The 26851-nt window shown below is 44.2% G+C and overlaps 1 protein-coding gene across 2 annotated transcripts in view; it reads left to right on the forward strand.

Annotated features, from left to right (window-relative positions):
- The first annotated feature begins 3683 nt into the window (after positions 1–3683).
- The window catches only part of LOC140200472 (5-phosphohydroxy-L-lysine phospho-lyase-like), a 37303-nt gene continuing 14135 nt past the window's right edge, over positions 3684–26851 (forward strand). The window contains exons 1-4 of one of the 2 annotated variants that reach the window (XM_072263838.1): positions 3684–3787; positions 10949–11067; positions 16816–16975; positions 26207–26281. In XM_072263838.1, coding sequence (XP_072119939.1) covers positions 3729–3787; positions 10949–11067; positions 16816–16975; positions 26207–26281 — 413 coding nt within the window. In that variant the 5' untranslated portion in view covers positions 3684–3728. Of the gene's footprint in view, positions 3788–4191; positions 4794–10948; positions 11068–16815; positions 16976–26206; positions 26282–26851 lie in introns of those variants that run through there. The other variant, XM_072263839.1, reaches the window with a different exon arrangement.

Genomic DNA, 26851 nt, shown 5'->3' on the forward strand with positions numbered 1-26851 from the left:
GTTGCACCAACAAAAAGAGCCATCTCCTACAAAGCGGGGTTGGGGGGGGAGGACGTGGGTGCAGAAGTAGAGTTAGCTTAATGCTCCACGTTAAGGAAGGAAGGAAATTGTGCTCAGGTTCCATGAGCATTTTGTACTTGCTGATGAGGAGTCAGAGAGAGTTTTAAGGAGATGGATGGTGCAAAAGAAAAAGTAATGATAGTGGTGTGTACTTATGCAGGGCTTATCGAATATAAATCTGAGAACATGGAGAAGGTTTTTGCTGGTAAATTGTGAGTAATTAAACTGAAATTAGAGGTTTAAGCACTAAAAAAGACTGCCACGAGCTAATGCTTAATAAACTACTTGTCAAAAGGATTAAAATAATGACCTTTCAGATGTGAGTAATAGATTATAATATCAAAGTAGGAACCTCTATGAACTTTAATTTTGTGGTTTAAAAATGTTAGAAAAATTATCAGTTTCAGAATCAGAATCAGGTTTAATATCACCGGCATATGTCATTAACTTAGCAGCAGCAGTACAATGCAAGCAACACACATCAAAGTTGCTAGTGAACGCAGCAGGCCAGGCAGCATCTCTAGGAAGAGGTACAGTCTGTCTGCCAGAGAAAGCAGGATCTCCCAGTGGCCACACATTTTAATTCCACATCCCATTCCCATTCTAACATGTCTATCCATGGCCTCCTCTACTGTAAAGATGAAGCCACACTCAGGTTGGAGGAACAACACCTTATATTCCGTCTGGGTAGCCTCCAACCTGATGGCATGAACATCGACTTCTCTAACTTCCGCTAATGCCCCACTTCCCCCTCGTACCCCATCTGTTATTTATTTTTATACACACTTTCTTTCTCTCACTCTCCTTTTTCTCCCTCTATCCCTCTCACTATACCCCTTGCCCATCCTCTGGGTTCCCTCCCCCCCGTCTTTCTCCCTGGGCCTCCTGTCCCATGATCCTCTCGTATCCCCTTTGCCAATCACCTGTCCAGCTCTTGGCTCCATCCCTTCCCCTCCTGTCTTCTCCTATCATTTCGGATCTCCCCCTCCCCCTCCCACTTTCAAATCTCTTACTAACTCTTCCTTCAGTTAGTCCTGACGAAGGGTCTCGGCCTGAAACATCAACTGTACCTCTTCCTAGAGATGCTGCCTGGCCTGCTGCGTTCACTAGCAACTTTGATGGGTGTTGCTTGAATTTCCAGCATCTGCAGAATTCCCGTTGTTTGCAGTACAATGCAATACATGATTGCACAGAAAACATAATAAGTAAATCAATTACACTAAGTATATATGTAAGTTAAATTAAAAATAGTACAAAAACAGAAATAATAAAGATGAGGTAGTACTGATGGATTCAATGTCCATTTATGAATCCGATGGTAGAAGGGAAGAAGCTGTTCCTGAATCACTCAGTGTGTGCCTTTAGGCTGCTGTACCTCCTTCCTGGTGGTAACAGTGAGAAGATGGCATGTCCTGAGTGAGGGGGGTCTTTAATGATAGATTAATGATGGCTAGTGAGCCACTAATAAAGTATATCATAGATTGTAATTTAAGAATAGTGGCAAACAGATTTTTATTCAGAAGAGATAGGATTCAAAATTTTGTCTGGTGCTTGGTAAAAATACACAAAGGGAAAAAAGTACAAAAATGAAGGCAAAGGCAAAACAAATTTGTGCCCCTGTGCTCCAGAACATGAGCTTAGAGAATGAAACTAGGTGTGGTACATTTCAGAGAGACTCTGAACATACATTATTTTTCTTTAATTTTGACTGACTGGTTCCAATTCAATGACAAGAGACTTGGGACTAGATGTCAGGTACAAAATACCCCACAGCTTGGTTTCCTCCACCAAAACTAATCCTACCCTGTACCTTTCCCACAAAATCTCCAGCTTGCCCCTGTCAGCTGCCCTACAAAGCCCCCTGCTTTGCAATTGCTCTCCACAACATTCTGGGCTCATGCATCTTTGTGAAATGTATCTCACCTAGTTTCTTGGGACTGAGGCCTTATACACCTTTGAGGTTTAGTTAAGGTCCTCATTATCACAAAATTAAGGCATTTCTGAAGTCTTGGCCCTCTGCTACAAAACACTGTACTTTTTGTTTGTGTGAGCAAGATGTGATAATGGGACCAATCTACTTGCACCCATCTAGAGAGGGCTGTCACGAGTAAGAACACTCACAATGCGCTGGAGGAACTCAGCAGGTCAGTCAGCATCAGTTGAAAAGATTAGTCGACGTTTCCGGCCGAAACCCTTCATCAGAACTTCAGTTCTTCCTTCAGTCCTGACGAAGGGTTTCGGCCCGAAACGTTGACTAATCTTTTCAACCAATGCTGACCGACCTGCTGAGTTCCTCCAGCACATTGTGAGTGTTCCTTTGACAACTATATCTGCAGATTATTTTGTGTTGTCACGAGTAGGGTGGCTGTGATTCTTCCTTCCATTCTCAGCTTCCACTGTTGGGCTGTAAGTCCACGTTTCAATTTTACCTCGCAGATGGGATTAATTTGTTTGTCAATAGTTTCTTATTTTGGTCCACATCCGTAATATTAGCCTCCTGATCACTAATTTTAATTCTTCTCAACTTCTCCTCGGAATGGAAGAACAGCAGGGTTGGGAGCAGAGAATGGTTTAAAGAGATAACTCTCTGTAGGTTACCAAATTCTTTCAACACTTGATTAGCCTTTGGGAACCAACCATTCACATAGTACAAGCATCATTCCTTCTTTCCCATTATGCCATCCTGATATTCTGTGGCCCATTAAGTAACTCATTTTTTTCCTTTATACTGCTGAGACTACACAAATCACCTGCTTAGTTGGAGTAGTGGGAAAGCCCAAACACATGCACTTCCTGTGTACCTGACCCTCTACATATTTATGTTCGCCTTTTTGGAAGACATGAGTACCAATACCAACTCTGCATCAAAGCAGCTTGGTACTTCTTTTCACTGGAAATATTGTGTAATGCAACATGGCCACTCCAGTTTATTGCCCCACCCAGGTGGGCAACAAGAGTGCAGGAGCGATGTGTAAACCCAAGCCCAGCAGATCCATGGGTCAGTCAGAAATTGACATGGCGTATGTACAGTGCCCAGTAATTCTGGCACAAGAGTTGAATATTTAAATAGACTAATGATTTAGTGGCATGGTTATCCCCAACTCGAGGCAGCGGGGCCATTTTAGTTTAGTTTTTTATCACTTTTTTTTAAAAAAACTGTATTTCACAGCGATTATAGTTGCAAAGCCCATCTGGCTCGCAAGTGGAGAGAAGGCCCGTTGAGAATGCTCGCTGAGCCAGCGAAGGGCGTTGGGCTGCGGAGCTTTCTTCGTTAAGAAATTACATGTTTAAAAAAATACTGTAAACACAGAAAATTCTGGAAATCTGAGCAGGTCAGGCCGCATCTTTGGAAGAGAGACTGTCAACATTTCCTTTCGGAGACGCTTCGTTGGAGGAAAAATGTCTGTGAATCGGGGTGAAAACAACACTAGATTTCGGAACGATAGAGCTCCACTTGTGACCACAGCCACACAACAAAGGTTGTGCCCTTAAAAGTCTATCTGCTCAAAAGCACAGTGCCCGGTCTCTGTTCAAGGCCGGCCTCACTCGTCCTTGCCACAGACACACACCACCTCCACCGTCCGAACCGTGGCGCTGCGGCTCCGCCCCTTCCTCCTCCGCTTGGGACGGCCGTAGGCAGTCGCAGGAACGAGGGGGTCCCACAGACCATGGCATCCCAACTTTATCACAAAAGCGAGACCGTGGCTCTTCGTAAGAAGTTAATTGCGTAAGCACTTGCTGTCGCGCAGTTTTATCGGGAACCTTCTTTATCGGGTTCGTCGGCGCGCAGACGCAGAGTGGGCTCGAGGGTGGAAGTAGAAACATCTCTGGTAACCATCGTGTCGGAAGCTACCGGGCGAGAGGCGGGGGTGGGATTTGGGGCATTTTGGCGAACAGGTAGCTGTGAGTTCGGTAAACACGAGGAATTCTGCAGATGCTGGAAATTCAAGCAACACGCGTCAAAGTTGCTGGTGAACGGCATCACGGAAGAGGCTTCGCAGTTCACCAGCAACTTTGATGTGTGTAGCTGTGAGTTAGGGAGAGTCCTGGGTGTCCACTCATTCCATCTTTTATTAGGTTGAAAATACAAAAGACTAGTTGGTACGTCAACTCTTAGGGTCCATGAACTTTGCTAGGCGAACAGAATGAAGGAGAATAGCATTTTACACTTGCAATTCGCTGCTTATTTGTTCTTCCTAGAAAGTCCATCCCATTTCCGTGATTTTTCTGCCACGCCTGAGTAATTTGGAATGCGCTATTTTCCTACCAATCTTTGCGAGCGAGGCCAATTGGAGAAGACATGCAAAGTGCACTGGAGGTCGGGGGTCCAACCTGAAGCTGCAAGGCAGCTGCACTACCTGCTGCGCGACCGTGCGGCCCTGGGGGAGTCACTGACGTGTCATTGCCAGCCCGTGAAGACATTCCACTTCTAGCTATTCCTCCAGACTCAGATATACCCAGTGCTGTGTTCTGTGTGCTGGTTGCTTCCTGCCCATTGCTCCACAAGGCAGTGATGTCCAAGCGCCCAAGTTCCTTTTGGAGCTCGTCGCAGAAGACGTGGTGTTGATGGGGTGGAGGTTTCCTGTATGCTTTACTGCTGCATACTAGCTGCCACACAGCCTTGACTGAAGAAGGCCCTTGTGGAATATAAATATTGCAGGAAAGTGGTGAAGCAGGCAATTAAAGGGACCCCTGCAATGTGCTTGGCGAGCAGGATCGAGGAGAGTGCCAAGGTATTTTATACTTGTATTAAGAAAAACAGAGTAACCAAGGGGATGGAGTCAGAGCAAGTGGCTGGGGTATTAAAGGAGTATTTACTGAGGAGCAATGTTCCCCGGTAATTTGTAATGACCAGTGTGTGCAGAAATCTCGCGCTGTGCAATGTTTTGCCCAGTGACAACATCTGCACACTGAATTTTATATAGAGAGGTATTCATTTTAACGGCTAGCAATAAGAACTTTGATCTCTGCGTTTGATCGTTTTCGCTCTTGTTCATCTGCACCCTCACAAAACATACCTAGCAGGCCTGTAGCGGGTAATGAAGGATTTTCTTGCCAGAGCATTTGCATACTGTTCCTATGTGATTAGCTTGCTAAATGATGCTTTAAAAAGTGAAGTTTACAGATTTCACTCCCCTCTTGCAAATTCACCAGCAACTTTTGCATCGCGACAATACACGCAGGTAACACCAGTTTCAGTATCTGTGTTCGGTGCTCCCGGTGTGGCCTCTTGTATATTGGTGAGACCCGACATAGTTTGGGAGAACGCTTCGCCAAGCATCTACACTTCGTCCGCCAGAACAAAGTGGCCACCCATTTTAATTTCACTCCCATTCCCATTCCGATATGTGCATCCATGGCCTCCTCCACTGTCAGGATAAGGCAACACTTAGGTTGGAGGAACAACACCTTGTATTCCATTTGGGTAGCCTCCAACCTGATGACGTGAACATTGATTTCTCAAGCTTCCAGTAATGCCCCCACCTCCGCTCACCATTTCCGTCCCCTTTTCTATCTCTCATGTTATCCACTTGCCCACCCATCGTTTCCCCCGGGGCTCCTTCCTCACCCCCCCCATGGCCTTCTGTCTCTTTCACTAATCATCTTCCTAGCTCTTTGCTTCATCCCTCCCCCTCCAAGTTTCACCTAACGCCTGGCATTTCTCTTTCCCCTCCCCACATTTCAAATCTACCCCTTAGCTTTTTGTTTCTAGTCCTGCTGAAAGGTCTCAGCTCAAAACAAGGGCTGTACTTTTTTTCCATAGATGCTGCCTGGCCTGCTGAGTTCCTCCAGCATTTTGTGTGTGTTGCTTGGGTTTCCAGCACCTGCAGATTTTCTCTTGTTTGTGACCAGTTTCTGTATTGTTCCTGTTCATTGTACGTTCCTGACCTCGTGAGCTTTTGGTCTAGTAGTTCATACCATTCCATTAAGCCATTCCACTTTAAATAAACTAGCAGTTCTTTAGCACATTACACCCTTTGCTGCTTTGGAATTTGACATAGTGAATCAGTAATTTCTTCAATAAAAACAGTATAAATAAGCCAGTTCTAAAATCTGCAGACAAATCATCGCAAACTCCACGTTGTCAACAACGTCCACAGCAGAAACTAGAAAAAGAAACGTGACTGTGTATGATCGTGAAATATACTTAACGTACCGACGAGGTAGAGGGTGACAGCCTTTTGCGTGCAGTGCAGATTCCTTTGTGCACTAGTAATAAAAGCTGTGTGCATGCGCACACCTCAGAAGGAACATTGCTGAGGAGAAGGATTTGGAGGATAGTGAAGGCACGGTGGAGCTTGCGAATGTGCTGTGACATTTTGAGATTAAGCAGGAGATGCTGCTGGGACTTCTGAAAAGCATTAAGGTGGATAAATCTTTAGGGTCTGACGACGTGCCCAGAAAATTGGAAGAAGCAAGTATGGAGATTGCTGGGGCTTTGGCAAAGGTTTTTGTTTCCTCACTAGCAACAGGCAGGGTCCTGAAGGATTTGAGCTGTGCATCTGTTCAAGAAAGGAAGCTGGGATAATCCAGGTAATAATAAACCAGGTCAGTGGTATGGAAATGACTGGAGCGGGTAGTGGGGAGCATGATTTATACACATTTGCATGGCTTGCTTAATGACAGTCAGGGTGGCTTTGTGCAGGGTATGCCATGCCTTACAAACTTGATCGAGGAGGTGATAAGGGAACTTGATGACAGCAAGGCACTGGACGCTATCTGTTTGGACACTTGAAAAGGTCCCTCTTGCAGATTGATTCAGAAGGTAAAGATGCATGGGATCTAGGATGAGTAGCAAGTTCGGATTCAGAACTGGCTTGCCGTAAGAAGACAGGAAGCGTAGAAGGCTGTTACTTTGGCTGGAGGCCCGTGGCTAGTGGTGGTCTGTGAGGATTGCTGCTGGGACCCATGTTGATAGGTGGATTAACAAATTTGCTGAGGCAGAGTTGTGGACTATAAAAGAATACAGTGGAATATAGATCAGGTACAGATGGGCTGTGAATTGTCAGGTGGAGTTCAATCTGCGTAAAGTGTGAGGTGTTGCACTTTGGGAAGTCAAATGAAAGGAGAACGTGTGCAGTTAGTGGTAGAGCCCTTAATGACATTGAGGTACAGAGTTGATGTCCAGGTCCATAGTTCACCGAATGTGGCTCCAGGGATGGATGAGGTGGTAAACAAGGCACATGGCACGCTTGCCTTTGTTGGTAGGGAGGGGAGTATAACAGTTAGAAAGTCATGCTGCAGCTAAATAAAACTCTAGTTGGTCAGCACTTGGAGTTTTGTATGGGGTTCTGGTCATCCCATAACAGAAAGGATGTAGAGACTGTGGAGTGAGTGCAGGGGAGCTTTACCAGGTTGCTGCCTGGATTACAGGGTATGAACTATGCAGAAAGGTTGGACAAACCTGGGTTGTTCTCCCTAGAGTGTCGGAGGTTAAGAGGTATTTCAAATTATGAGAGACATAGATAGACAGAATCTTTGTCCCAGCATAGGTATGTTAAACAGCAGAGGACATGTTTTTAAGGTTAACACAAAATAATCTGCAGATGCTGGGGTCAAACCAACACTCACAACACACTGGAGGAACTCAGCAGGTCGGGCAGCATCCGTGGAAACGATGAGTCAACGTTTCGGGCCGGAACCCTTCGTCAGGACTGTAGGAGGAAGGGGCAGAGGCCCTATAAAGAAGGTGGGGGGAGGGTGGGAAGGAGAAGCTGGTAAATTCCAGGTGAAAAACCAGTAAGGGGAAAGCAAAGGGGTGGGGGAGGGGAAGCAGGGAGGTGATAGGCAGGAAAGGTGAAGAAGGAATAGGGGAAAACACAATGGGTAGTAGAAGGAGGCGGAACCATGAGGGAGGTGATAGGCAGCTGGGGGAAGGGGCAGAGTGACATAGGGATAGGGGAATGGAGGGGGAGGGAATTACCGGAAGTTGGAGAATTCTATGTTCATACCAAGGGGCTGGAGACTACCTAGACGGTATATGAGGTGTTGCTCCTCCAATCTGAGTTTAGCCTCATCATGACAGTAGAGGAGGCCATGTATGGACATATCCGAATGGGAATGTGAAGCAGAGTTGAAGTGGGTGGCAACCGGGAGATCCTGTCTGTTGTGGCGGACGGAGTGGAGGTGCTCGACGAAGCGGTCCCCCAATCTGCGTCGGGTTTCACCGATGTAGAGGAGGCCGCACCGGGAGCACCGGATGCAATAGATGACCCCAATAGACTCACAAGTGAAGTGTTGCCTCACCTGGAAGGACTGTTTGGGGCCCTGAATGGTGGCAAGAGAGGAGGTGTAGGGACAGGTGTAGCACTTACGCTTACAGGAATAAGTGCTGGGTGGGAGATTTGTGGGGAGGGACATGTGGATCAGGGAGTCGTGGAGGGACCGATCCCTGCGGAAAGTAGAGAGGGGCGGAGAGGGAAAGATGTGCTTAGTGGTGGGGTCCTGTTGAAGGTGGCGGAAGTTGCGGAGGATAATGTGCTGGATCCGGAGGCTGGTGGGGTGGTAGGTGAGGACAAGGGAAACTCTGTCCCTGTTATGGTGGCGGGAGGATGGGGTGAGGGCTGAAGTGCGGGAAATGGAGGAGATGCGGGTGAGGGCATCATTGATGACAGCAGAAGGGAAACCACGATCCTTAAAGAAAGAGGACATTTGTGAGGTCCTGGAATGGAAAGCCTCATCCTCGGAGCAGATGGGGCGGAGACGGAGGAACTGGGAATAGGGAATGGCATTTTTGCATGTGGCGGGGTGGGAAGAGGTATAGTCGAGGTAGTTATGAGAGTCAGTGGGCTTGTAGAAAATGTCAGTGGACAGTCTGTCTCGAGATGGAGACCGAGAAATCGAGAAAGGGGAGAGAAGTGTCCGAGATAGACCAAGTGAATTTGAGGGCTGGGTGGAAATTTGAAGTAAAGTCGATGAAGTTGACGACCTCATCATGGGTGCAGGAAGCAGCACCTTTTAAGGTTAAAGGGGGATAGTTTAATGGCAATATTTTTTTTACACACAGTGGTCAGTGCCTGGAGTGTGTTACCAAGGGTGGTGGTAGAATCTGGAGTTTGGTGATGTTTAAGATAGACATATGAATATGAAGTGAATGGAGGGATATGGATGATACCCAGGAGGAGATTTGGTATAAGCCGATGTCAAGATCAGTGCAGTATCATGGCAAATGGCCTGTCCAGTGATGTGTTGTTCCATGTTCTGTGTCTGGAGACCAGGATTTCTGCATGATTGCCGTACGTATAGATGGGTGTGTATTCCTATAAACACACATTTCCTCCTTGCTGTCTGCCATAATTAAAGTTATCTTCCACTGTCTGCCTCTAGTAGATGAAAAATTGCTCCTCAAAGTGCAGTGTGAATTCTATCCATTTAGAAGCGTAATGGATATGATCACAGTGCAACAACTTTCAAGAGGAATACAGTGAGAAGCATCAACCACTGTATATAGTCTTACTGACTTTGCCAAAGCCTTTCTCAACCGAGAAGACCTTCCACAAATTTGGCTGCCTAAGAAATTTATCTTTATCTTTGGTCTGATCTTGGCCAACATGTCCGTAACTGACCCAACATGATGCAGCCTTGTGTCAAACAATGCCGCAACATTACCTAAACACTTTTCTCAGTCTTTTTTCCCCAATGTGATGCACACACTTGGAGGCTGAACACCAAATTATTGTTGACTTATTCGTGGAAGCTCATGTGAGAATGAAGCTTGTTCTTATCAAACACAAAACAAAGGTTCTGTACCAAACTGACCCTTGCTATACTGCAGCACCTTTAAACAATAAATGTCCATTACCAAACCCAGGAAAATATGGACCACCACCTATATCTCAGAAGGCGATGCTCAGTGAAAACAGATTGTGATGTGCTGAGGTTCATATCTCAGCTAAATGCCCAGCTGGGAATGGAGTTGAACATATGTACCAACACAGACAGTCACCTGAAAGCACCAAGGCTGTCTCCACAAAGTCACTTCCAACAGAACGATAAGCGATTCCTGTTATCAAATTCTCTCCCCCTCCCCCTCTCAGCTATAACCCACACTTATCTGTAATCTTCCACGACTGGAGTCTTCTTTGTTGAATTTTATTACTCCAGCATATGTAGTGGTGCTTTCATCTAGCAAAGCCATGTCATCCCTCTTCCTAGCAACTGTCTGAAACTGAAACAAGCTATTGGTACCTTAAGTTACCAGTTCCCAGTTCCCACCTCTATGATATCGCACCTACCTCAGTTCATCTACTGCTTGAACATTTAACATCTAAGTTCTCTGCTGCCCTTACCCTACCACTGAGCATCTTCATCCATCACCCCGATCTATACAAGTTCCCAGTTGTGGTAGTATTGCTTTACCTGTTGTGCAACTTGGTCCGAAGGAATGTTGTTTCATTTGGTGGTATACATGTATATAGGTAAATGACAATAAACCTGAATTTTAACTTGAACTTGAGTTAGGCAGTAGCTCAGCTTTAAAATTGTCATCTTTGTCTTCAGCACACTCCATAGCCTCATCCCTTCTTACCTCTGATCACCTTCAGATGTTGACTGTGAGTTACCTGAAGTCCCTAAATATGCTGAATTTAATGCCACCAATCTTCTCCATGGGCAGCTGTCCCTACCACTGGCAAGGCACTAAACTCTCGGGTCCCATTCTAAATGCTTTTGTTTCTTGCCTCCTTTTAATGTTCTTAGTTATTTTTTTAAAATAATTGATTTCACTCATTTGTTTTGGAAAGGAAATAACATATATAAAATTTACCTTTAGTTTAATTATGTTATGCAGAACGAAGAGATATAATGCCAGAAATTAATTGATAAATAAGAGTATATCTAAAAAGATAAAATTTTATTTTGAATATAATTCTCAGCACTTGCTTTTCAGACCTTTTTGTAGGCTTTTTTTCCCAGACGATCCGATCAAGATCGTCAGTGCTCGTGGACAGTATATGTATGATGAAATGGGAAGAAGATACCTGGACTGTATTAACAATGTTGCTCATGGTAAGAATATTATTTATTTGAATGACAATTTGGCACATCTCTAAAAGTTGCCTATTAATTCCCATTTGTCCAAGAACTCAGCGCAACGCAGAGTCAGAGTAAGAAAGTCATAGCATATTCAAAAGTTGAATTCATGTTATTTGTGGCTTGCCTCTGCTTCTCACATCCAGGGGAAATCCAATCTCCGTTGGTGTGTGTGAACACATAGACACAGACATAGACATACTTTATTGATCCCGAGGGAAATTGAGTTTTGTTACAGCTACACTGAGTACAGACTACTTGGTTGTAGTGCACCCTTGTGCTTGAACAGCTGCCTGCACTTGACATTTGTGAAAGAACAGTCCTTTTTGATATTTCCATCAAAAACAATAATGATAACCTTGCTTTCTTTCGGTAACAGACCTTGCCATAGTCTGTTGGGGTGTCTTGAGACTGCTGCCCACCCCTACTCCTGTATTCATGTGTCCTGTTGTAGTGACAGATTGGATTACCCTGAATCAGAATTAGACCGGTGTTTATTGCAAGGAAAAATGGCAAAGGTTTGAAATTGGTCATATAAGAGAGCTCTAAGAATATAAAGCCAATTTAAATATTAAAAAAAACAAAAAGGAGATCATAGGACATATCAAGCTGAAGGAGGAGATAAGTTGGTGGGAATAGATGGAACTGAAGAAGCATAAGAATTAAACAACCATTAAAACAAATTGTGAAGCACTAATATTAAAATTGACATGTTATATTATGAAGCATTTACAGCAATAGTTCCCTTGTTGAGATCAGGATATCACTGTCATGGCTGGCATTTATTGTTGATCCTGTTTCGGTAAGCTGCCACCTTAAACCAGTGCGACCCTTCTGGTAAAGGTACTCCCATGAATGCTTTCCCTTTAATGTATAGTGTCCATGATACCTGGATGTTACACTCTGTCCCCTCACCTCTGCCATTCAGCCTGTTTGAACTAAAGTAGTGATGAGATCTGGAGTCAAGTTGTCTAGGCAATACCCAAACTGGGCATCAGTGAGTAGGTTAGTGGTGAGTAAGAATCCATTGACAGCTCTGCTTATGGCTTCCCTTGCTTTGATCACTGAGTTTAGACTGATAAAGCAGTAATTAGACATTGGATCAGATTCATCCTGTGTTTTGTAATGGGAACATACTGAGCTGTTTAATAGATGCCAGTGTTATAACTGTACTGCAATAGCTCAGCTGGAGGTGCAGATCTTTACTAGTACATTTAGGATGTTGTGTGGTCCCACGGCATTTGCTGTATCTAGTGCTTGGAGACTCGTTTCTGTGATGGCAAGAGACTCCTCCTGTTAGCTGTTCACTTCACCGCTGTGCATTGCTGGTACTTCAGTCTGAGCCACTGGTTTTCAAATACTTAGCATGTGAGCAATGCAGATTTGCTGATACTTCATCATTTCTAGCTAGCCTTGGTGCTGCTCCCAGCTTGACCTTCTGCACTTCATGCTCAAGCAAGGGGTCCAGCCTGGTTTATGGTAATGGTAGAAAGAGGGATTTGCCATGCTATGAAGTTAGAAGGGGTGCTGATATATATTCTGCTGCTTCTTGTGGTCCACAGCACCTATCTGTGGTCTTAACTATGTAGTGCGGTGGAGGGCTTGTAAACCCCTGTGGCACCACACCTGGTGATTCTGGCTTTTCATTGGACAGGGTGTATTTGGGCTTTGTGATGAAGGAGGCTAGTGCATTGTCTGTAAGGTGTGATTCTGACAGTACAACTGCCGGGGTGTTGTCTGCTCAGTGGCAGAATCCACCCAGTTCCCAGTTTTGTGAGGAGGACTTTGCAAGTGTAAATGAGCTGGGGGTGACTTTGCTGTATCTGTATTTTGTACTTGAATCAATGCTGAGTTTATTCTTTCTTTAAGTGATACAACTGAGAGGCTTGAAAGGGCGTTTCAGACGACATTAAGGTTCAAGAGTATAAACTGAGAATAAGAGAATAAGCTGAATTTTTATCCAAGATGTTCCAATACAGTTACAATGGGCACCTACACAGAAATATGGGAAAGATGGGTGGGTCTGGGAATAGGATGGAGCCTTAAACAAGGCGTCCCTCCTTAAAAGTTAAGAGTCACCCATGTAATGCCCAGACAATGTGAAGCTTTTTCTTTCAAGAGCTGTGACTCTTTGGAAAAACCTTTCTCCAGCACATTGGAATTGACGTCTGGTATTTTTAAGGATGAAGCAGAAAAAATACATGATGAGCAAAGCGGGTAGACAGGAATGTGCGGTTGAAGATACAGTCAGATCGACAGTAAATCCCTGTGCTCACTTGGCTCCTGTGGGCTGAAGGGAAGGTGGATAAAACCTTTGTTCCAGAGGAATAAAGCTTCAATAAATTCACCAATGCAACAGACTGAAGGATGTGGTACAAAGCTGGAATAATATAGAAGTCATGAGGTTGAGAGTTATAATGAGCCTGCCCGCCATAGGCAAACTATTCCAGGAGGGTGCGCCTAAGGTTGCAGGAAGTCTCAGAATTCAGTGGGGACGAAGAGTTCAGTGTGAGTGGTGCTTTAAAGGAGAGATGGGTTACTAGGTCCAGCTGTTCTTAGTTTAAATAACAGCTGTTGATTTGTTCAGACCAACTGTGGTTCAGTTTCTTATCACAGAGACTTTGTATGTTGCATACCTACTTGAAGTCATTTGAGGTAATCTCACACTGGAGGGAAGGAAAAATTCTGGAGCAGATAAAAGATCAGGAGTCGATTTTCCAACTGAACACCTGTCCATATCTATGGTCAGAGTTACTCCATAGATGCTGCCTGACCAGCTGAATTCCTTCTGTGTTTTACTGTATGTGTGTCTTCAGAGTCACACCAACTTTCTGATGCACTGCTATTCTAGGAGTTGCGTAAATTAATTTCTAGGCTACTCCCTCAACTAATGCAACTAATATTAAATCCAGCAACAGAGAGACTATAGTCTATTGATTTTCTTAAAAATCAAATTGTCCTGTTTTGCTTTAACCTGCTTGTAATAGTTCTTAGTTTTCAGCAGAGTGAGGGGTAGTCAGAGGAAAGCAGTGGAAGGGACATCATACAAAGAGAAATGGTTGTGGGTTTGGGAGTCCAACTTCTAAGCCCAGAAACATCACTTCAGGAGTTCCTCAGAGCAGCACACATTCAACTATCTTCAGTGTTTTATCAGTGATCTTCCTTCTATCACCAAGTCAGGTGGGGATCTTTATAATGACTGCACCATTTTTAATCCTATTAACAACTCCTCGCATAACAAAGCAGTCTATGCTCACCGGTAAAAATACCTAGGCAACAATCTGTACAGATTAATAAGTGGTGAGTAAAATTTGTGTCATTCAAGTATGAAGCAATGACTGTCTTCATAAACAACAATCTCATCACCGACACCAAATCTGTCCTCATTAATTTCCATGGAGCCACATTTGACCAAGACCCTAATCTAGACTACTATCTGTGGCTGCCATCACAAACTGATAGTGGGTTACTGTATTTGTAGTGGTTAGCTCGTCTCTGACTCCCTAAATATTTACAAGTACCTAGAAGGAAGTGTGAATAAATACTTCCCATTTCAGACAATCACAGTCTTTCTAGTACACATCTCCAGCTTCCAGTATTCAGTTCAGGGAAAGGGTTCCTCTTGTCCTCACCTACCATCCCACCAGCCTCCACGTCCAGCACATAGTTCTCCGGAACTTCCGCTATCTCCAGTGGGATCCCACCACCAAGCACATCTTACCCTTCCCCCCCCCCCCGACTTTCTGTTTTCCGACTCCCTTGTCCATTTGTCCCTCCCCATTGATCTCTTTCCTGGCACTTATCCTTGCAAGCAGAACAAGTGCTACACCTGTCCCTACACCTACCCTCTCACTACCATTCAGGGCCCCAAACAGTCCTTCCACATGAGTTGGCACTTCACCTCTGAGTCTGTTGGAATCTTACATTCGGTGCTCCCAGTGTGGCTTCCTGTACATCGGTGAGACCTGTCATAGATTGGGAGACCGCTTCACTGAGCACCTACCAGGAGAAGCAGAATCTCCCAGTGGCCACCCATTTTAATTCTACTTCCTATTCCCATTCCAGTATGTCAATCCATGGCCTGCTCTGCTGTCGTGATGAGGCCACACTCAGGTTGGAGAAACACCACCTTGTATTCCATCTAGGTAGCCTCCAACCTGATGGCATGAACGTCAATTTCTCAAGCTTCTAGTAATGCTCCCCTCTCCTTCACCATTCCCCATCCCTTTTTCTCTTTTTCACCTTATCTCGCCTGCCCATCGTCTCCCCCTTTTCTCTCTTCCATGGCCTTCTGTCCTCTCCTATCAGATTCCCCCTTCTCCAGCCCTATAGCTCTTTCACCAATCAACTTCCCAGCTCTTCACTTCATCTTTCCACCTTCCAGTTTCACCAGTTCTTCCTTCCCCACCCCCCACCTTTTAAGTCTATTCCTCATCTTTATTTCTCCAGTCCTGTCGAAGGGTCTCAGCCAAAAACAGCGACAGTGTTTTTTTTTTACCATAGATGCTGCTTGGCCTGCTGAGTTCCTCCAGTATTTTGTGTGTGTTGCTTGGATTTCCTCCACTATTAACGCTGCCCTTGCCCGCATCGCTTCCATTTTACGCACATCTGCCCTCACCACATCCTCCTGCCACCCCACCAGGAATAGAGTTCCTTTTGTCCTCACCAACCACCCCACCAGCCTCCGCATCCAGCACATAATTCTCCGGATCTTCTGGCATCTTCAACAGGATCCCACCACCAAGCGCGTGTTTCGCTCCCCTCCCCCTTACTTTCTGCTTTCTGCGGGGATTGCTCCCTACGCGACTCCCTTGTCTATTCATTCCTCCCCACTGATCTCCCTCCTGGCACATCCTCGCCAACGGAACAAGTGCTACACCTGTCTGTACACCTCCTCTCTCACTGCCATTCAGGGCCCCCAACAGTCCTTTCAGGTGAGGTAACTCTTCACCTGTGAGTCTGTTGGGGTCATGTACTGTGTCTGGTGCTCCAGGCATGGCCTCTTGTATATTGATGAGACCCAGTGTGGATTGGGAGACTGCTTTGTCGAGCATCTACGCTCTGTCCACCAGAACAAGCAGGATCTCCCAGCAGCCACCCGTTTTAATTCCTCTTCCTCTTCCCATTCCCCTTCTGACATGTCTATCCATGGCCTCCTCTACTGTCGTGATGAGGTCACACTCAGGTTGGAGGAACACCACCTTATATTCCATCTGGGTAGCCTCCAACCTGATGGCATGAGCATCAATTTCTCAAACTTCTGATAATGGCCCGCTCCCTCTCCTTCATTCCCCATTCCCATTTCCCTCTCTCACTCTATCTCCTTACTTCATCATCTCCCTCTGGTGTTCATCCCCGTTCCCTTTCTTCCATAGCCTTCTGTCCTCTCCTATCAGATTCCCCATTCTCCAGCCCTTTATCTTTATCACCAATTGACTCCTCAGCTCTTTACTTCACCCGTCCCCCCTCCCCAGTTCACCTTGTATTTCTTCCTCCCCTCCCCTCCCCCCACCTTCTTACTCTGACTTCTCATCTTTTTTCTCCAGTCCTGATGAAGCGTCTAGGCCAGAAGTATTGACTGTGTCAATTTCTCTAATAGTTTAAGGGAGACTCACAGTGGTATTTAACACTATGAAATGGTTGTGCAGTTTCGAGCTTTGGTGTGCTTTCTACAAATATTACAAAGCTGCATGTCAGCCTTTAAATCTCTTTTCCCTTTCGTAGTTGGACATTGTCACCCAGATGTTGTGAAAGCTGGATCAGCGCAAATGGCAATACTGAACACAAATTCACGTTTTCTTCATGACAATATAGTCCAGTACGCCAAGAAATTGTCAGAAACACTGCCACCGAAGCTATCAGCTTTCTATTTTGTGAACTCAGGGTAAAATTTAATACTTGAAATTTGCTAAATGTGCTTTTAAAAAATATGAAAACATTGCTAATCATCTTAAATGGTAGCTAATTTAAATTCATTAATTCTGATAACTTTGAATGCACCCATGATATAATTCTATTGTCACTGTTATGTTGCTATTATCCTAGGTATCTTACTTCAATGAAAACATTACCAAACTTCGTTACAAACGTTGGCAAGGATAGTGTAATTGATTTTGTTAATTTCCAAAAATGCTTTGCAGGTATGGTCTCGCTTCCCTGCAGGCACTAACTTTGCAGCCTAGGTGGGGAACCAGTTTGTTGTCGTGGATTGCTCGTTGGTACCTTGGCAAAGGACTGTTTGTCTATATGCTTTAGCTGTGAGCTTTAAAAAATATATCAGTTGGATTAATGAGAGAAAGCATGCCAGAACTGAGCACATACCCATTAGCAATAATGTTCTGACAATAACATTTGCTTCAATGTGAAAAAAATATATACTGTAGCGTATTCTCATTCTTGTAACTTGTTGTCGCTCATTGAGCCATACAGCATGGGGGAAAAGTCCCTTTAGCCAACTAGTTGGTGCTGGCCGAGATGCTTACCAGGCTAGTCCATTTTCCAGCATTTTGCCCATAACCTTCTAAACCTTGCCTATCCATGTCTCTGTTCAACTGTCTTTTAAAAGTTCAGGTTTTTTATATCATAAAACCATTCAATTGAGATCAACTCAGTGGCCATTAACAAGAGAATGAACTTCAAATATCCTGTTCTATGTGAGTTAGTTGGAGGAGTCATGTTTTATTATAATGGATTTTACTAGAAAAATTCTTGTTGTTATAATTTCAAGCCAAATCTTTTCCTCATTTAGTAACAATATTGAACTCCCTCACATATTGGCAAACAATCCTGTCAACAAGATGACAAAAATATCTGAAACTCATTGGTTTTTTTGTTTAAAAAAAAAAGAATACCAGGTTTTTTTTGGTAGTTTCAACCTTGGAAAATAGGCAAGTGTATATATTGAAAAAAGAATAGATTTCCACTGTTGCCAGATCCTCCCTGCTTTTTCCTTCTCTGTGTAGCCTCATTGAACTGGGAAAATCAGAACTGGGAATTGTAACTCCATGTAAAGCACCATATGATTTCCACCCCACCGCCTCCCCACCAATTCATCCAACACCTCAGTACGAAACTAGACCGTGGAGTATACTAGAAAACATTACCTTAATAGTCATGAATCCAATAAGTAATCATAGAAAGTAGATTTTAAGGAATTACTATCAATTTATTCAACTGTAAAGTGGAAACTCTCAGCCTTTATATTAAAATAGACAGTATAGCACAGGCCCACAATGTTGTGCTGAACTAATTAAACTATTGACACCTAATTAATGTAATTTCTCTTCCCTGCACATGGAACATATCCCTCCCTTCTCTGCATATTCGTGTGCCTATCGTAAATGGGTCTCTCCCACCACATCTTCCCCCACCATTCTCTATGTTTGACAAAATCCTTGCCTTGCATTTCCCCCCTCACTTCAAATACTTGCCTTCTAGTACTAGATGTTTTAATACTGGGAGTAGGATACTGCCATTCTGTGTATTCTTTATAATTTTATAAACAATTTTATATCCAGTGTTTTGTATTGACTCTGCTCATCAATAAGCAATTTCCCAATATACACCTTGCCAGCTGGGGCACAAGTTCTTTCCTAGATACTACAGGAGGAAAGAGAGTAAAGAGACAATGGTAGAAATGTGAGGTACATCACTGGAATGGCAACGATCTGGAATAGTTGAATTCAGCATTAAGGACTAAATGCTGTAATGTTCTAAACTGGATGCTGATTCATGGAGTTTTTTGGACAGATTAGTAACTTGAAGACAGTTGAGAGTAGGAGTGGGATGAAGCATTGAAGTGATATTTAACTGGAGGCTCAGGGTCACTACTGATCTGAACCGATGTTCTAAGAACGTTCACCCACTCTGTTTGTTTTCTGTTGTGAGAATATGTGCTGAATGCAAGCTTCACCTGAAATCACTGTTTGGACCTCCGGATGACATGAAGGGCAGGCAAAAGAAGGGGGACTTGCATCTGCCATTGTGTGAGTTGTGCAGTAAAAGGGGAATAAGAAACAGAAGAAGCAACTAGAATTTTGTAGAGGGAATGATATCTCCAGATTGCTAAAAGGGAAGGAAGGGAAAGATGCCTGCCTTGTCTACATATTTTCATCATACTTCATATAGGGACTCAGTTCTATTCACCTTTTGTTCAGATGATGATACCTTTCACATCTGTGCCTATGATATATTGTCCTTTATTCCCCATCATGTGTTCTCTTTACCTTAGTGGCAGGGCCCTTCGCCATTCCATTACCTACAGTCTTTCTCCACTTGCCCAGAACAAAGATTGGGTCCCTTTGTTTCCACATTTCACCACACCAGCCTTCGCAATAAGCAAATCAGTTAGCCTACTTGCCACTACCAGACACCTTCATCATTCCTGCTAGTCCATTCTTCCATCTCCACCAATGACTATACCCCTTCTTGTGGCACCTCTCACCATCACTGTCAATGTTCTAGCAAGGTCTTTGGCCATCTGAATCAGGATCAGATTCATTATCACCGACATATGTCATGAAATTTGTCATTTTGTGGCAGCAAAAATTGCAAGACATTAAACATGACTAAGTCAAAATCATATATACATGCATACAAAAATAAATAGTGCAATAGAAGAAAAATGAGATAGTGTTCTCGGACCATTCATAAGATGGACTCTTGACCTCACAAAGTATTTCTTTATGACCTTCTGCCTTACTGTTTACCTGCACTGCACTTTCTCTGCAACTGTAACACTTTATTCTGCACTCTGCTATTGTTTTCCCTTGTACTACCTCAGTGAACTGTTATGTATGGACGGTATACACAACAAATTTTTCACTGTACCTCAATACATGTGATAATGAACTAGTTTACGTTCCATTTAATTCTCACCATCCACTTTGTCTATTTTTGAAATTTTGACTTAGTTTCATTTCCAACTCTTCCTATGGAAATGTGATGACCTAAACCACAATTCTGTTCCTACCTCAATTAAGAGCTGTCAAATATGTCCAGCATTTCCTATTTCTCTTTCTTGACGTGATATAATTGGACAACAGACTTGCCAATCTCATCAGCTCCAATCACCCATGGACGTGGAACATAGAACATAGTAAACCTACAGCACAATACAGGCCCTTCGGCCCACAGTACTGTGCCAAACATGTACTTACTTTAGAAATTACCTAGGGTTACCCATAGCCCTCTCTTTTTCTAAGCTCCATGTACCTATCCAGGAGTCTCTTAAAAGACCCTATTGTATCTGCCTCCACCACTGTCCCCAGCAGCTCATTCCACGCACTCACCACTCTCTGCATAAAAAACTTACCCCTGACTTCTCCTCTGTACCTACTTCCAAGCACCCCAAAACGGTGCCCTCTCGTGTTAGCCATTTCAGCCCTGGGAAAAAGTCTCTGACTATCTACACGACCAGTGCCTCTCATCATCTTATACACCTTTGTCAGGTCACCTCTCATTCTCTTATCGCTCCAAGGAGAAAAGGCCAAGTTCCCTCAACCTATTCTCATAAGGCATGCCCCCCAATCCAGGCAACGTCCTTGTAAATCTCCTCTGCGCCCTTCCTATAGTTTCCACATCCTTCCTGTAGTGAGGTGACCAGAACTGAGCACAGTACTCCCAAATGGAGTGTGACCAGGGTCCGATATAGCTGTGGGGGTGTATGGGGTGTCAGGGAGGGGTAGCACCTCTGATGGGGGAACATGTTGCATCCTTTTCAAGACGGTTGGTCCACCTTTGGTCCCCACCTGGCACTCAGCTCTCACCTGTGGCTCCCCGTAGCTGTTCGCATGCGACAGCGGCCACACCCCAGGCAACGGCTTTGACAAGCCGGCTAAACCAGGCGAGGGTAGCCGATGGGTCTCAAACCCTCGGTGAGATAGGGAGTTGTCTATCCCAGCATGTGAAGACAGACTCCGGCGGATTGAGCGGACGAGACCAATGGAAGGTCCAATGGTCAAGAAGGCGGTCTCTGCAAGCGTCATGGAACGTGTAGAGCAGGACAAGACACAGAAGACATCCTGGTCATCCACTGCGCCTATTCCCATCTCCAGCCGTCTAGACTCTGTCTTGCCACTGGATCCAGGTGGGAATTGGGAAGAGAGAGTGAGGCTGATGCTGCACAACTCTCAACACCATCAAGTGGTGTTGAGGTCCTCATCGACGTCAACGATGGACGAACATACATATAGCTGTAACATTACTTCTCGGCTCATGAACTCAATCCCACGGTTGATGAAAGCCAATAAGCCATATGCCTTCTTAACCACACAGTCAACCTGCACAGTAGCTTTGAGTGTCCTGTGGACTCGGACCCCAAGATCCCTCTGAGAAAAGGGCATGCCTTGGGTGCTGGAGGTCCTTAATAATGGACGCTGCCTTTCTGAGACACTGCTCCCTGAAGGTGTCCTGGGTACTTTGTAGGCTAGTACCCAAGATGGAGCTGACTAGATTTACAACCTTCTGCAGCTTCTTTCGGTCAGGTGCAGTAGTCCCTCCACACCAGACAGTGATGTAGCCTGTCAGAATGCTCTCCACTGCACAACTATATAAGTTTTTGAGTGTATTTGTTGACAGGCCAAATCTCTTCAAAGCCCTAATAATGTATAGCTGCTGTCTTGCCTTCTTTATAACTACATCAGTATGTTGGGACCAGGTTAGATCCTCAGAGATCTTAACACCCAGAAACTTGAAGCTGCTCACTCTCTCCATTTCTGATTCCTCTATGTGATTGGTACGTGCTCCTTCATCTTAGCCTTCCTGAAGTCCACAATCAGCTCTTTCATCTTACTGACGTTGAGTGCCAGGTTGTTCCTGTGGCACCATTCCACTAGTTGGCATATCTCACTCCAGTACACACTCTCATCACCACCTGAGAGTCTACCAACAATGGCTGTATTGTCAGCAAGTTTATAGATGGTATTTAAGCTATACCTAGCCACACAGTCATGGGTATACAGAGAGTAGAGCAGTGGGCTAAGCACATACCCCTGAGGTTGCGCCAGTGTTGATCATGAGCGAGGAGGTTATGTTATCACCAATCCGCACAGGTTGTGGTCTTCCGGTTAGGAAGTCGAGGATCCAATTGCAAAGGGAGGTACAGAGGCCCAGATTCTGCAACTTCTCAATCAGGATTGTGGGAATGATAGTATTAAATGCTGAGCTATGATGGATTGTGACAATATCCTGAATTATCCCTTATGGACAGTACCTTTAAAAAGAGAGAGGGTGCAGCTGATTCAGAGAGAGAGAGAGAGAGAGCAATGAGCAGCTCATGGGTTGCCATGGTGACCGAAGGTGGAGTTATTTGATGGACAATCGATGTTTTGGTTTCTCTGCAGCATGTTTACTTTCTACAAAGACAGTTATAGACATATGAGAAACATATGCTCAGAGTCAAGATGGATTCGATCAATGGAAGACACCAGTGAGTGAGGTTCTGGTTTAAACTTTCAGTAGCCCAAAAGGGGTGAGTTGAGATCAATCCTGGGTATTGATAAATGACTCTCACAAGTTTTCTGCAACTAGAAGAAGTTTGAAGAGGGGAGAGATAGGTTTGAAACAGAAGAAACCTAGTGACAAAGAGGTCACTGTTTGGACTCTCTCTCTAAGTAGCCCGTAAGGGTGAGTTTGAGTTCCATTGGAATATGAAGGTGTGACTGTCACGTAGTTAATCCACAAGAGTGGGTTCTCTGGTGAGGGGAGTACCTTTGTGAATACCACTCGTGTGTTACCATTGTTTGGGTGTGGAAGTTCACTGAAGAAAGGCACCCCTGTGGCAAATCACTGTTGGAGTTATTTCGTACGTCGTGGAACTGGATAAGTGGCTATCACATTGTGTGTTTGACGTTGGTTCCCTTGAAGACGGTACCTCAGTGATAAGCTACTGTTGGTGATAATCCACACATGGATTCTGTTTGAGTATCCTGTGGCCACCACTTCGGGATAACCTGTAGCTGAATTCGGGTGTGATACCACTTATTCTGGCTTTACAACATTTTGAAGTCTATGTTTGTCCTGCCCAGAAACCACTGGTGAATTACACGGATCACAATCCATGTGATTAAAAAAGGAGGGAGAGAGAAACCGGGGAATTATAGACCGGTTAGCCTAATGTCGGTGGTGGGGAAACTGCTGGAGTCAGTTATCAAGGATGTGATAACAGCACATTTGGAAAGCGGTGAAATGATCGGACAAAGTCAGCATGGATTTGTGAAAGGAAGATCATGTCTGACGAATCTCATAGAATTTTTTGAGGATGTAACTAGTAGAGTGGATAGGGGAGAACCAGTGGATGTGGTATATTTGGATTTTCAGAAGGCTTTTGACAAGGTCCCACACAGGAGATTAGTGTGTAAACTTAAAGCACACGGTATTGGGGGTAAGGTATTGGTGTGGGTGGAGAGTTGGTTAGCAGACAGGAAGCAAAGAGTGGGAATAAATGGGACCTTTTCAGAATGGCAGGCAGTGACTAGTGGGGTACCGCAAGGCTCAGTGCTGGGACCCCAGTTGTTTACAATATATATTAATGACTTGGATGAGGGAATTAAATGCAGCATCTCCAAGTTTGCGGATGACACGAAGCTGGGTGGCAGTGTTAGCTGTGAGGAGGATGCTAAGAGGATGCAGGGTGACTTGGATAGGTTGGGTGAGTGGGCAAATTCATGGCAGATGCAATTTAATGTGGATAAATGTGAAGTTATCCACTTTGGTGGTAAAAATAGGAAAACAGATTATTATCTGAATGGTGGCCGATTAGGAAAAGGGGAGGTGCAACGTGACCTGGGTGTCATTATACACCAGTCATTGAAAGTGGGCATGCAGGTACAGCAGGCGGTGAAAAAGGCGAATGGTATGCTGGCATTTATAGCGAGAGGATTTGAGTACAGGAGCAGGGAGGTACTACTGCAGTTGTACAAGGCCTTGGTGAGACCACACCTGGAGTATTGTGTGCAGTCTTGGTCCCCTAATCTGAGGAAAGACATCCTTGCCATAGAGGGAGTACAGAGAAGGTTCACCAGATTGATTCCTGGGATGGCAGGACTTTCATATGAAGAAAGACTGGATGAACTGGGCTTGTACTCATTGGAATTTAGAAGATTGAGGGGGGATCTGATTGAAACGTATAAGGTCCTAAGGGGATTGGACAGGCTAGATGCAGGAAGATTGTTCCCGATGTTGGGGAAGTCCAGAACGAGGGGTCACAGTTTGAGGATAGAGGGGAAGCCTTTTAGGACCGAGATTAGGAAAAACTTCTTCACACAGAGAGTGGTGAATCTGTGGAATTCTCTGCCACAGGAAACAGTTGAGGCCAGTTCATTGGCTATATTTAAGAGGGAGTTAGATATGGCCCTTGTGGCTAGGGGGGTCAGGGGGTATGGAGGGAAGGCTGGGGCGGTGTTCTGAGTTGGATGATTAGCCATGATCATAATAAATGGCGGTGCAGGCTCGAAGGGCCGAATGGCCTACTCCTGCACCTATTTTCTATGTTTCTATGTTAGTGTTTCTAACTAAAATGAAGGATATTCGTTGAAGATCACTGTCGGTGATGCTTGGTGTGTGGAGTGGAACAACTTCAGAGATAAAACCTACTACTATTGTTATCTGGTATTGCTGTCGTGGAATCTGTGGAATATTGACATAACTGTCTTCTCACAATATTCGCCTTTGGATTACAAACATCTCACATTAATTAACCTAAGCGTTGAACTGAACTATCTTACATTCCATCATAAGACTGTATCCCTTAGCACCTAAGTTTGAAGAAGTTTGGGTTCTATATTTACACACCTGGATTTGCAAAAGTTCTGCTAACGTGTTTGGTTTATCTGGTTATATATTACTGTATTGCGTAGTTACTAATAAAATAGCTTATGGTAACAGCAATACCAGACTCCAGCTGTTTTCCATTTCTGCTGGTTCTTTAACCCGATACGGGGTACATAACACGATGAACAGCATCCTGATGTAGGTGTTTATGTTGTGCAGATGGTCTAAAGCCATGTGGAGAGCCATTGAGATTGCATCTGCCGTTGACCTATTGTGGCGATAGGCAAATTGCAAAGGATCCAGGCCCTTGCTGAGGCAGTCTAGTCATGACCAACCTCTCAAAGCATTTCATCACTAGATGTGAGTGCTACTCGGTGATAATCATTAAGGCAGATCACATTATTCTTAGGCACTGGTATAATTGTAGCCTTTGTGAAGCAAGTGGGAACTTCCGCCCGTAGCAGTGAGGTTGAAAATGTCCTTGAATACTGCCACTAGTTGTTTGGCTATCTCTACTCCTTTTCTTGAATAAGGGAACAACATCTGCAACCCTCCAATTCTCCAGAACCTCTCCCATCCCCATTGATGAGGTGTGTTGTGGAAGCAGGTTCACAGGTTTGGTAAGTGAGCTGGAGAACTCTGACTATGATTATATTAATCATATTAATATATGAGCATATTAATCATTTATTTACAAACAGTTGTGTTCCCCCATGTTACACAAACTACAGAATTAAATATTCAACAAACAGATACTTGGTTAAAAAATGCTGACAGAGCATGCTTTGCCAATGGTTCTGTGAAGCATGCTTTAGAGACAGAAGAGAGTGAGAGGAAACTTTCCACGCATATTATTCTTTATACCTGGGGTATAACCTGTTTGTAACCGGACACTAGATGCCTTGGCACACAAGCCAACTAGTGGGAAGGGCAGCTTCAGTTTTCAGATCCACCAATCACAATCAACATGGCAGAAGCGGCTTTTGACTGGCAAATAAGCCACACCCCCACACTACACATGGATCGTGCAATTTCCAGCTCCTGAGGAACTGGGTGCATGTAGTATTAGGAACCTTTGGGAATTGTTGCTAAAGAGGCAAACCAGTGGAAGTGGCTCCTGCCCAATTTTCCTAACAAAAAAGAAAAAATATTCCTTGATTTTTCTCCAGAAAAATGGCAAAACCACATGACATCATGGTTAATGTATTCATTGAATGTAATATTGCACAATTAACTTTTTAAAGAAACAGATTATAATTTCTGGAATAACGATTTATTATGATGTAACCCTTATGCATTCTTCGCACTTTGAAATGAACTTTATTTTGTTTTAATGACATTATAGTTCAGAGGCAAATGATCTTGCCCTCAGGCTGGCTCAACATTACACCCAGCACGAAGACATTGTGGTCCTCGAGAAGTAAGTTGCCTGAAATAAACATAAGTAAATTGGTATGTAAATATAGATGTACAAATGAGTTTTTTTCTGTGAGTTCTCAGTTTTAGCCCTTATCTCTTTAATGACACTGCATTTACATTGCAGAACCTAAAGTGCTATAAACATTTTTAAGGCAGAGGGGAAATGGACACTAAATAAGCAAATAGTGAGAGATTACTGGACATAGATGGAGTGTGGGGTTGAGGTTGCAATCAGATCATTCATTTTGTTGAATATTAGAGCAAGTTCAAGGGGATGAAAGGCCAACTCCTGCTTCTAATCTCAAACAAACAAAAATCTGCAGATGTTGGAAATCCAAGCAACACACACACAATGCTGGAGAAGCTCAACAGGCCAGGCAGCATCTATAGAAAAAAGTACGGTCAGCTTTTCGGGCTTTGACCCTTCATCGTGACTCTGAAGGGTCTCGGGGCAAAACATCGACTACTGGTTTCCATAGATGCTGCCTGGCCTGCTGAGTTCCTCCAGCATTTTATGTGTGTTCCCTGCTTCTAGTCCGTAATGTTTGTATAATGCATTGAAATACATTTC

The sequence above is a fragment of the Mobula birostris genome, chromosome 7, assembly GCF_030028105.1.
Source record: "Mobula birostris isolate sMobBir1 chromosome 7, sMobBir1.hap1, whole genome shotgun sequence".
Lineage (NCBI taxonomy): Eukaryota > Metazoa > Chordata > Chondrichthyes > Myliobatiformes > Myliobatidae > Mobula > Mobula birostris.